The following is an 11720-nucleotide window of genomic DNA, read 5'->3' on the forward strand; positions in this document are numbered from 1 at the left end:
AAATATAGGAAAAAAACACCACGACCAGAGAGACAACACCACATAAAGAGAGACCTATAAAACAACAACATAGCAAGGCAGCAACACATGACAACACAGTATGGTAGCAACACTACATGACAACATGGTAGCAGCACAACACATGATACAAACATTATTAGGCACAGACAACAACACAAAGGGCAAGAAGGTAGAGACAATAATACATCACGCAAAGCAGCCACAGCTGTCAGCAAGTGTCCATGATTGAGTATTTGAAAGTAGAGATTGAGATAAAACTATCCAGTTTGAGTGTTTGTTGCAGCTCGTTCCAGTCGCTAGCTGCAGCGAACTGAACAGAAGAGCGACCCAGGGATGTGTGTGCTTTTGGGACCTTTAACAGAATGTGACTGGCAGAACAGAACACTCGGGCTCCCGAGTGGCGCAGCGGTCTAAGGCACTGCATCTCAGTGCTAGAGGCGTCATTACAGATACCCAGGTTTGAATCCAGGCTGTATCGTGATTGGGAGTCCCATAGGGCGGCACACAATTGGCCCAGCGTCGTCCGGGTTTGGCCAGTGTAGGCCGTCATTGTCAATAAGAATTTGCTCTTAACTGACTTGCCTAGTTAAATAAAGGTTATGTTTAAAAAAAAAATGGGTGTTGTATGTGGAGAATGAGGGCTGCAGTAGATATCTCAGATAGGGGGGAGTGGAGCCTAAGAGGGTTTTCTAAATAAGCATCAACCAGTGGGTCTTGCGACGGGTATACAGAGATGACCAGTTTACAGAGGAGTATAGAGTGCAGTGATGTGTCCTATAAGGAGCATTGGTGGCAAATCTGATGGCCAAATGGTAAAGAACATCTAGCCGCTGGAGAGCACCCTTAACTGCCGATCTATAAATTACGTCTATAAATTACGTCTCCGTAATTTAGCATGGGTAGGATGGTCATCTAATCAGTTAGTTTGGCTAACTGAGAGAACTGAGAGAAGGAGAGAGAAGGACAGTGTGCCATCTAGCCATACTCTCAAGTACTTGAGTGACTAGCTCAAGCTCTAAACCCTCAGAGGCAGTAATCACACCTGTGGGGAGAGGGGAATTCTTCTTACCAAACCACATTACCTTGGAGGTGTTCAGAACAAGGTTAAGGGCAGAAAACCATGAGGAAAAGCAAGCAATATCAACATGACTGATATTACTTGTCAGGTTTTATTGTAGGGATTACATACTAAATGTGAAGTTGCCTATCTGCTGTTTGCTCTCTAGGCTGTACGACTCTGACAAGGCATCAAGCCACCAAGCCAGAACATGGCAAGGAATCAATCGGTGACATCATCAATCAATTGCAGGACATTGATCTTGCCAGGCTGTCATTCTCCCCGTTCCTCAACTTGGACACACAGATCTCCTTGGCACCAGTGTCGGACAGTCCTGAATCTTCAGTGGAGGAGCTCTACTCCTCACTCTGTTACAGGTTCTCACCTCTCTCTGGAAGCCCTGCCAGCCAATCAACTTGTCCATAAGTGATAAACAAACTAGTTTTTAATTTGAGTGCAACTAATTAAACAGATTGGGTGTCATTCATTATTAATTATTCACAACATTGACATATGGTGGCAGTTTTGTATAGAGCTTGATTCCTGCCACCAGCAACCCAGCAAGGGCTTCACGGCAGAGCGAAGACCACATGAGGGGGAAGAGGAAGTTCAGGATGGAACTATTCCTCTGATTGTTACAGTGCACAATTTGGAAGACCCGGTGGAAAACTGCATCAGCACTCCAAAGTCAGCCTCTCTGAGAGACATTGCCAATGACACAGACACAAAGAGATTGAGTCCAGAATCCAACAATCTGGTGTCCACCATTGATGAAGGCCAACCGTTGCTCGACTTGCCACTGGAGGGCCTAGAGTTGACTATGTGAGGCTGTCCCAGAGGTGGCAGGCATGGTACCGTTCTGCTGCTGCTGTAGATGCTGCCAAGGCCACGTTCCTGTTGTGTGCTCAGTCCTGGCCTCCCTTCTGTTTGCTGTGGGGAGTCTCTATGCACTCTATTTCTACATTCCCATAGATGCCCCAGACTGCCCTGACATGGTCAGCTGCCTTACTTTCACACTTTGCTGCTGTTCTGTAGCTGCAGTACCCATCTTGTTGGGTATGTCTGAATCATTGTTTCATGTTAGACTGAAACAATTGTGCCTGTATACTGAGCTTTACAAACCTACTTATTTAGTTGGAGCAATCCATTTAAAAAATATATGCCATTTTAGAAGTCTCTCCAAATGCCTCATAATCTGTCTGTCAAAGGCTTAGTCTTTAATTGTCAACACTTTTAACCATACTGGATCACTGGCAATTTCCTCCCTCTCCTTATAAATAGCTTAAACTAAAATAGAAAAGATGACGGTAACTAGTTCTCCAGTCACCTGGGCTGTGTCCTAATAGTTTCCATTACTTTCCTAATTTCCTTTATTTCTACTGAAAGGACTGATGAAAACAACATGGTGAAAACTAATCCCTTCACCTATTGGCGGTCAAGCAGGAACGGAAGATATTATGAAAGACTGATGGGAAAGGATGCTGAAGACACATAATGCCAGACAAAATCAAACAGACCATTAGGTGTTTTGTGTTAGGTTTTCAAAAATCGAATACTAAGACCCCTAAGGCCTTTTTACACTGCATTACTCTCCCTCTAGCTATGCTGATTGGTGCGATGTGCCAGTTCTGCACTGGGTCTTTGAATGCAGCTAAGGCTCTCCCCGGATGACCGGCCATTCAGCAGCTGTTTGTCTATGCGTCTATGGAGCAGTTGTTTCTCTACATTCTCAATCTGTTGGTTCGGGCTACATTCCTGCCTCAAAAGCAGCTGAGGGTGGTGCCCATTTTGACTGGAGTTTTCGTTGAAGGAAGGTGAGTTGTTTTAAAGCCATTGCTCATTGTTTGACATTGCAAAGCTGATCATGTTTTGAGTTTCTCCTCCTCATTGTATTCCTGTAGGCTTGTCTACTGGCTGTGCCTCCATATTTGTAGCCCCTGGAGAGGCTTTGGATCAGGGATTACCATTTTCCCACTCCTTGCCATGGTGACTTTCGATCTGTACTGTCTGTATGACATTAGCCTCCGACAGCTGCTCTTTGGGTCTGGGGACACACTCTGTAATCAGACCACCCCTTCATCCTGGCCTCTGGAGATGTCACAGAGCCCCAGTGGCAAATTCAGATAGGGTCATACCCACAGACATCTTGGAAACTCAGTGAGGAGAGCACTTCCCCTTTCAACTTCAAGAGAAAGCTTATCCCAGAAATAGCCCATTCTTGTAATCTGTGTACAGTGAAGCTACACAGAATGCCTCTAACCTCTAAGTCTGTAAAGGCTTAAGTTGTATTTTCGCTCCTCATATACAGGACCTTTTTATGTGGATTCATACATTTTATCTGAGATGCAAGAGCCGTTCCTCCCTCTAGTTGTGGAGGAAGTTTTTAAGCAGTCTTAATGTGTAATTTTAAGCTATTCCGCTGCCTAGATTTAAAATGTTCTGTGACGTACTTTGAAATTAAAATGTATAATTGCAAATGGATGGATATTCTACCAATTGATGTGCTCTCATAAAAACCACTGAATGCAACTTGGGTCTTAAAAATATATTTATTTTATCCATCCAAAAGTTTGTGAATGATACTGAAGTAACAATAAAAGCTATTTGTAAAATGTTTCTTCTGTTTCTGTTAGTCAACATGAAATTAGCCAATAATGAATTCTATGCTGACTGAAGTGAGTCATGTTTCTCTTGAAGTATTGGGAATGTTGGTGAATGTAGATGTACTCTCGCTGTTCTCTGCCTGGCTTTCTGTAATACTGAATACCACCATCTCCACATCCCTGGACTCATCATTGCTATGACTGGTGCTGATGTCCACCTGGTTCCTGGCAGCACCACGTGGTAGAAACGACCTGCTCACCATCCATGCAATCGCCCACATGACAAACAAAATCACCAGCGGCCCTCCGATCAGAATACCCAGAACCGCTGCCGTCCGATCCATGCCATTTGTTACTTTACCTTTGTGGTCCCAGGGGTAGACGGGGGAACTACAGGTACTGCGACGAGAATCCAAGGTGGAATATGGAGGGCAGTCCAGACAGTTTGTGTCCTGTTTGCCGAAACAAGTGAGGCAGTTGCGATGGCAGGGTAAGCACCTCTGATAGGAGCGGGTGCTGTTTCCATTTGATACATAGTAGTGAGGTGGACAGGACATCAGGCAGCTGTTCTCAAATACGTACAGTGGGTATATGCACTCTATAAACAGAGGATACTTGCTTGGTTAGTAACATTTTCTAGATGTCTTCCAGAACGTGAAATGACAGTGTGTGTGCAACTGTTTCATTGTAAACTAAATTCAGGGAATGAATAATGTAGAAGCCTGCCTTCACAGCCGCCATCAGAGTTCCTCACTGCACACTGCTGTACCACTGCTCTCTCCATGCGCCGGCCTATCATGTGTTCAGCTGTCCCATGCAACTCCAGTTGAAATTTCAACAGGAATCCTTTGAACAAAGAAAAAAATTAACTAGTTGGTTGGTGAGTACATTGTAGAAAATGCTCATTATGCATAATGTATAGCGCACAAATAAATAAATAGTAACAGTGGGAAACCAGGGAACAAAAACAAATAATTGTCATGTTATGACATGAATACATTAAGTAGTATATTTTGATGAGATGTGAAGGAGTGTGTTTGAACAATATGGACTATAACAGATGATGAAAGCCAGAGCCAAACAGAGTCAGCTGCAGCACCGAGTGCTTTTGATTTGTAATCCTAGTTAAGGATGACAATACATTTTTCTAGTTCACATTAGATGTATAATATTTCTTTCTGCCATTAACTAATTGAATTGAGATACCAGAGATGTGTTTTAAGAGACTCGCTGTGTTATTGAAGTTGACACCTTAAAGTCCAAAAACGTTGTTTTTTGTCAGTTTGAGAATGTCTGCTGAAGTCCGTGTACCTCTGTTGTTTGAATCTCCGTTGTTTTCTATCTGTAGAACCCAATATCCAGAGGGATCCTCATCCCAGCAGTGTGTACTCATGAAGGCCCAGTCTGAGAACCCTGCAGACGTTTTATCGTAGGGCCTGTGATGTAACATTGGATTGCAATATTTTAGTACATTAAAGACAAGATGGGTTACTCTTGTTGCATATTGTAAACCCTGATACTTCACCATTATGCTGTATGTATAATATTTATTCTACCTTATGACAGAGTATCTATAAATGGTTTCATACTTCTATTTATTGGTTTCAAGTTTGCTGTCCATTGACTTGGCTGTGTCTTACCTGGTTGTGAGTAAATTGGAGATTGTCTTCTTCGGGCTAATGAGGGTGATGGAGAGATCTCCACGTCTGCTATAGGTCAGTGTGAGACGTGCCTGAATGTGCTCCAGAGACCGAATCCAATTCCTGGTGCCATGACAAGCTGTCACATTCCACCTCAATGTTAGTTTCATGCGGAGTTCACTATCGGACAGACATAAAGTACAACAAATCTAACCGGCCAAGTTGGTATTATCATTTGGTTGAATGACAGTTCATGCTCAATCAAATCTGAAGATCGTATTTATGTGTACTGTAAACAGCTGGAGAACACACTGATATGTAGCTGTATTCCTACTAACTATCCATAAGTGAGATGAAAGTAGAAGGGTCTTTTTCTTACAAGGATCTGGTAATGAGGTCAATGGTGCACTTCTTTTGAGGTTTGACTTTTTTCCATTTACTGGCCAAGTCCACCAGTCTGCCTGCATCCAGGAGCCCATATCCATAGTAATGGCTGACTATAATAAAGCAAATCAGATGCCAGTTCACTCTTTTTTTACTCAATTTCATGCCCTACAGTCTAGCAAATCACATCTCAGTTTCCCTGAATGGTTAACTATCTAACAATAGAAGGTAGTGCTTTATGTCTCACCAGGTCTACCAACACCATTAGTCCGCCAATCATGCGTTCGAAGATCTGCCAGTCTTGATGCTCGCACCACGAGGTGTTGCACATCACGCCAGGTGAGTCTTGGGCTGTGGGAGAAGTTTTATCATCTTTCTCGATGACACAAAGCCTTACAACAAATAAGTTTATTGAGTTACAGGTGCACAGAGACAAAGGAGTGGTTACTTTGCCTCCAGAGCCAGTGCAATAATCCCAGCAGCCAGAGGGGCAGAGGCAGAGGTCCCAGTATGGTCAGAGGTGCAGGACTGATGCAGGTCAGTGGTGACCTAGAGGGGAAACAACATCCAGGTATTTTGTTGAGGCTCTGCTTACTGTTGCTGTAGGTGGTGAATGTGAGATAAATATTGACCTCTTTCAAGTTCCACACATCTTCAGCAACCTCTTGCATTCATGTGACTACTTTTTAAGCATGATTATTCTAAAGCTAAACTAGTCAAAGATTTATCAGAATGCTTTGTCATTCTAAATGCATATTTGCACAGTGCCTTCGGGAAGTATTCCTTGACTTTTTCCACATTTTGTTACGTTACAGCCTTATTCTAAAATTGGTTAAATAAAAGTAATTCCTCAATCTACACACAATACCCCACAATGACAAAGTGAAAACAGGTTTTTAGACATTTTTGCAAATTTACATTTCAGTTTAAGTAGGAAGTTTACATACACTTAGGTTGGAGTAATTAAAACTTGTTTTTCAACCACTCCACAAATGTCTTGTTAACAAACTATAGTTTTGGCAAGTCAGTTAGGACATCTGCTTTGTGCATGACACAAGTCATTTTTCCAACAATTGTTTACAGACAGATTATTTCACTTATAATTAATTAACTGTATCACAATTCCAGTGGGTCAGAAGTTTACATACACTAAGTTGACTGTGCCTTTAAACAGCTCGGAAAATTCCAGAAAATTATGTCATGGCTTTAGAAGCTTCTGATAGGCTAATTGACATAATTTGAGTCAATTGGAGGTGTACCTGTAGATGTATTTCAAAGCCTACCTTCGAACTCAGTGTCTCTTTGCTTGACATCATGGGAAAATCAAAATAAATCAGCCAAGACCTCAGAATTTTATTTTTGTAGACCTCCACAAGTCTGGTTCTTCCTTGGGAGCAATTTCCAAACGCCTGAAGGTACCACGTTCATCTGTACAAACAATAGTATGCAAGTATAAACACCATGGGACCACGCAGCCGTCATACCGCTCAGGAAGGAGATGCGTTCTGCCTCCTAGAGATTAACTTACTTTTGTGCGAAAAGTGCAAATCAATCCCAGAACAACAGCAAAGGACTTTGTGAAGATGCTGGAGGAAACAGGTACAAAAGTATCTATAGCCACAGTAAAACGAGTCCTATATCGACATAACCTGAAAGGCCGCTCAGCAAGGAAGAAGCCACTGCTCCAAAACCGCCATAAAAAAGTCAGACTACAGTTTGCAACTGCACATGGGGACAAAGATCGTACTTTTTGGAGAAACGTCTGCTGGTCTGATGAAACAAAAATAGAACTGTTTGGTCATAATGACCATCGTTATGTTTGGAGGCAAAAGGGGGAGGTTTGCAAGCCGAAGAACACCATCCCAACCGTGAAGCACGGGGGTGGCAGCATCATGTTGTGGGGGTGCTTTGCTGCAGGAGGGACTGGTGCACTTCACAAAATAGATGGCATCATGAGGAGGACAATTATGTGGATATATTGAAGCAACATCTCAAGACACCAGTCAGGAAGTTAAAGCTTGGACACAAATGGTTCTTCCAAATGGACAATGACCCCAAGCATACTTCCAAAATTGTGGCAAAATGGCTTAAGGACAACAAAGTCAAGGTATTGGAGTGGCCATCACAAAGCCCTGACCTCAATCCTATAGAAGATTTGTGGGCAAAACTGAAAAAGCTTGTGCGAGCAAGGAGGCCTATAAAACCTGACTCAATTACACCAGCTGTGTCAGGAGAAATGGGACGAAATTCACCCAACTTCCCTGTGGAAGACTACCTGAAACGTTTGACCCAAGTTAAACAATTTAAAGGCAATGCTACCAAATACTAATTGAGTGTATGTAAACTTCTGACCCACTGGGAATGTGATGAAAGAAATAAAAGCTGAAATAAATCATTCTCTCTACTATTATTCTGACATTTCATATTCTTAAAATAAAGTGGTGATCCTAACTGACCTAAGACAGGGAATTTTTACTAGGATTAAATGTCAAAAACTGAGTTTAAATGTATGTGGCTAAGGTGTATGTAAACTTCCGACTTCAACTGCAAGTATTAATTTAAAAAAAAGACTCTAAATTGAGCTCAGGTGCATCCTGTTTCCATTGATCATCCTTGAGATATTTTTACAACTTGATTGGAGTCCACCTGTGGTAAATTCAATTGATTGGACATGATTTGGAAAGGCACACACACCTGTCTATATAAGGTCCCACAGTTGACAGTGCATGTCAGTGCAAAAACCAGGTCATGAGGTGAAAAGAATTGTCCGGTGAGCTCCGAGACAGGATTGTTTCGAGGCACAGATCTGAGGAAGGGTACAAAAAAAATTCTGCAGCATCGAAGGTCCCCAAGAACACAGTGGCCTCCATCATTCTTAAATGGAAGAAGTTTGGAACAACCAAGACTCTTCCTAGAGCTGGCCGCCCAGCCAAACTGAGCAACAGGGGAGAAGGGCCTTCGTCAGGGAGGTGACCAAGAACCTGATGGTCATTCTGACAGAGCTCTAGAGTTCCTCTGTGGAGATGGGAGAACCTTCCAGAAGGACAACCTTCTCTGCAGCACTCCACCAATCAGGCCTTCATGGTAGAGTGGCCAGACGGCCACACCTTCCTACAGGACAACGACCCTAAACACACAGTCAAGACAACACAGGAGTGGCTTCAGGATAAGTCTCTGAATGTCCTTGAGTGGCCCAGCTAGAGCCCGGACCTAAACCCGATCGAACATCTCAGGAGAGACCTGAAAATAGCTGTGCAGCAACGCTCCCCATCCAACCTGACAGAGCTTGAGAGGATCTGCAGAGAAAAATGGGAGAAACTCCCCAAATACAGATGTGCCAAGCTTGTAGCGTCATACCCAAGAAGACTTGATGCTGTAATCACTGCCAAAGGTGCACAATCAACAGCCTGGTCAACTTGTATGCAAAGTAGCTCTTTGTGAGGCAAATGGTGGTCACACCAGATACTGACAGATTTTTTTGATCCACGCCCCTACCTTTTCAAGGTATCTCTGACCAACAGATGCAAAGCTGTATTCCCAGTCATGTGAAATCCATGTTCCCGGGTGACGCAGTGGTCTAAGGCACAGGTATCACAGTGCTGGAGGTGTCACTACAGACCCTGGTTCGATTCCAGGCTGTATCACAACCGGACGTGATTGGGAGTCTGATAGGGCGGCGCACAATTGGCCCAGCGTCGTCCGGGTTTGGCCGGGATAGGCAGTCATTGTAAATAATAATTTGTTCTTAACTGACTTGCCTAGTTTTTTTTAACTACTTTTTTTAATGTACTCATTTCCTTATATGAACTGTAACTCAGTAACATTTTGAAATTGTTGCATGTTGCATTTATATTTTTGTTCAGTGTATATATGAATGTTGAAAACAATAACATGGTATGAGTTGGGAAAAAGACACTTACAATTCTGTGGTGTTGAAAGCTTCCACCACTGTAGGTAGTTGTTAGAATGGCCGAGCAGGGTTCACTGTAGAAGGGCAGAGTTCCCTTCTCGGTGGTACTTCCAACAGACACCGTGTAAATGCTGTTGGTGTAGCCATCGCAGTTGCAGTTGTCAAAGCTGGCGCCCCCATTGCCTGAAGCCCAGACGTAAATGGAACCCAAGCCACCTCGGCCCTGTAAGGTATTGAAGTTGCTTTTTAATACTCATTGTATGATCTTACTGCAATAGTTACTTTGCCTCCAGAATCTTCAGCCAACGGATTGGTACTACTGATGAAACAGGTAATATAGGATGACCAGTGCAAGTTGTATCATACATTGCTTATGCCTCTGATAAAGGCTTCTTTAGCTAATGTGTTTGGCCCCTCCAAATTCCTGCCCAAATCTTCAGGTCCCCAGCTTGCACTGTAGATGTCAATGTGCTTCTGATTCAAGTTTAAGGACATGGCTTCTATCAGGTCAGTCACTTGTCCATCCAACATCCGAACTCCTGGACAGAACAGAGCAAAAGCCAGGGTGGAAATTAAAGCAGGATAATTACCGTATTGTTTTATATACTATTAACAGAGAGAATTATTTAATGTATAGTTAATACTTGCCTCCGATCTTGGCCTGATGTGCCACTCCAACCCCACACACCCCATTATTTGCCACCGCTGCCACCACCCCAGCACACCGTGTTCCATGCCTATGGAGTAGAGGACAAAAGGGGTTCATCAATGCAGAATGTCATCATATAGTGCAGATCATACATGTTATATGATGTAATGTCTTGTAGTAGTAAAATCTTAATAACATCACAGCCAAATTACCTCCTTGGCCTGGTCAGAGAGTATTGAGTCTCTGGGTTGGGGTCATTATCATTCATGTCATAGCTAGCCAGTGGATCCTACAGGTACAATGCAATGTTGTTGTTTTTTCTACTGATGGATAATTTTCCATTTGTCTTCATGATTAACAAAATGCAATAATTTGCCCCTACAACAATAATCATCTCAATAGCTCACATAATTTTCAGCAAGGTCTGGGTGGCTTGTCTCTAGGCCATCGTCTAAGATGGACACCACTACCCCTTTGCCTGTGTAGCCTCGAGCCCAGGCGGCTACCACATTCTGATTAAAGGCCTCACTCTGGAAAAGCAGAAGCCTACAGTTACAATTAATTTTTTTCAAAACAGGTTTACCATATGTTTTCACTCAAGGCAGAAAACCCTCAAACAGCAGAATAAAAATCTAAAGAGCTTCTTATTATGGAAATAAACTTCAAACAAAAATGAAAGAATAATGTTGACATGTACCAGGTACCATTGCTGATTGAAAAATGGATCAGTGGGTACAGTGAATGAGTGTCTTCTATTTCTACTCCTTCCAGATTGCTGTGCAAACCAAAGCACCTGAGAAAAAGGTAGATCATTACACTCATCACAATAAGAGCAATACTGGGACTGGTTATCACAGCCAATTTTAGAAAGTGTTTTACAGATCTATTGGCTGTTCACCTTAGGGTCCATTTTCAGTCGAAGATTATGCAAATAGTGTGCCTGCAATGATTGTTTTGCCACCCCTCGTTGCTCCATATGGTAATAGTTGCCATCTGGAAATATCTACAAATATAATATGCCAGAAGAAATGAGATCCTACTAGCAAGTCATATTATGCCAAAAGATCTACCTATAAAAAATACAAATAATTATATTGCATAAGTAAACTGTGAACTAACATTAACATAATTGTTTTACCTTTCCCAAGATATGGAAACCATGTTTCTTTGCAATCTTGTTGATTTGTTCAGGAGTGCCACCTAAATATAGAGCCCAACTGTTGGTGTAGATGACCTCTGCGTAAATTGTGCACACATACACCATACACAAAGAGCAACTAATGTACAGGTACCTCATGCTGGCTTCTTTTTGTAACTGTTCAGCTGATTTATTTTTGGTCTTAAGGAAACAACCCTTTCATTTTGATAACTCTCATGCCTCCAACATGACTAAGTGATTTTGACAAGTTGTATCACTAACGGTTGTTGTTTGACATTCGAACAGGCCTCCATGCGC

General features: G+C 42.5%; 2 protein-coding genes, 2 long non-coding RNA genes and 1 pseudogene across 4 annotated transcripts; 1 reads left to right on the top strand and 4 right to left on the bottom strand.

Moving 5' to 3' along the window:
- The first annotated feature begins 916 nt into the window (after window positions 1-916).
- LOC149983526 (uncharacterized) lies at window positions 917-3353 on the top strand (annotated as a pseudogene).
- Window positions 3354-3608: 255 nt separating this feature from the next.
- Window positions 3609-6036, bottom strand: LOC149983527 (uncharacterized). The gene is made up of 2 exons (XM_090236692.1): window positions 5953-6036; window positions 3609-4304 (listed from the first exon to the last, which is right to left on the bottom strand). The coding sequence occupies exons 1-2, from the start codon at window positions 6034-6036 to the stop codon at window positions 3759-3761; spliced, it is 630 nt and encodes a 209-aa protein (XP_090092818.1). The 3' UTR covers window positions 3609-3758.
- On the bottom strand, window positions 6026-10191 carry LOC149983528 (furin-1-like; the record flags this gene model as incomplete). Its single annotated transcript, XM_090235381.1, has 3 exons — window positions 6026-6254; window positions 9626-9838; window positions 9982-10191. Coding segments are annotated over 3 exons (528 nt in total), but the record flags the coding sequence as incomplete, so codon positions are not given.
- A 68-nt stretch (window positions 10192-10259) lies between these two features.
- Window positions 10260-10795, bottom strand: LOC149983529 (uncharacterized). The gene is made up of 3 exons (XR_016496187.1): window positions 10672-10795; window positions 10477-10553; window positions 10260-10352 (listed from the first exon to the last, which is right to left on the bottom strand). It is a non-coding gene; the product is annotated as an uncharacterized LOC149983529 (long non-coding RNA).
- A 165-nt stretch (window positions 10796-10960) lies between these two features.
- LOC149983530 (uncharacterized) lies at window positions 10961-11702 on the bottom strand. Its single transcript, XR_016496188.1, has 3 exons — window positions 11403-11702; window positions 11163-11267; window positions 10961-11057 (listed from the first exon to the last, which is right to left on the bottom strand). It is a non-coding gene; the product is annotated as an uncharacterized LOC149983530 (long non-coding RNA).
- Window positions 11703-11720: the final 18 nt, after the last annotated feature.

The sequence above is a fragment of the Oncorhynchus mykiss genome, chromosome 5 (genome assembly GCF_057628025.1).
Source record: "Oncorhynchus mykiss isolate SJ-2025 chromosome 5, ASM5762802v1, whole genome shotgun sequence".
In the NCBI taxonomy this organism is placed as follows: Eukaryota; Metazoa; Chordata; class Actinopteri; order Salmoniformes; family Salmonidae; genus Oncorhynchus; species Oncorhynchus mykiss.

Excerpts from the sequence above, each read along its gene's own strand:
- LOC149983527 (XM_090236692.1), bottom strand. The coding sequence starts at position 6,036 with ATGTGCAACACCTCGTGGTGCGAGCATCAAGACTGGCAGATCTTCGAA. Across the intron at positions 4,305-5,952 it reads TAATGGTGTTGGTAGACCTG|CCAAGCAAGTATCCTCTGTT; the intron begins GTGAGACATAAA and ends AAATGTTACTAA.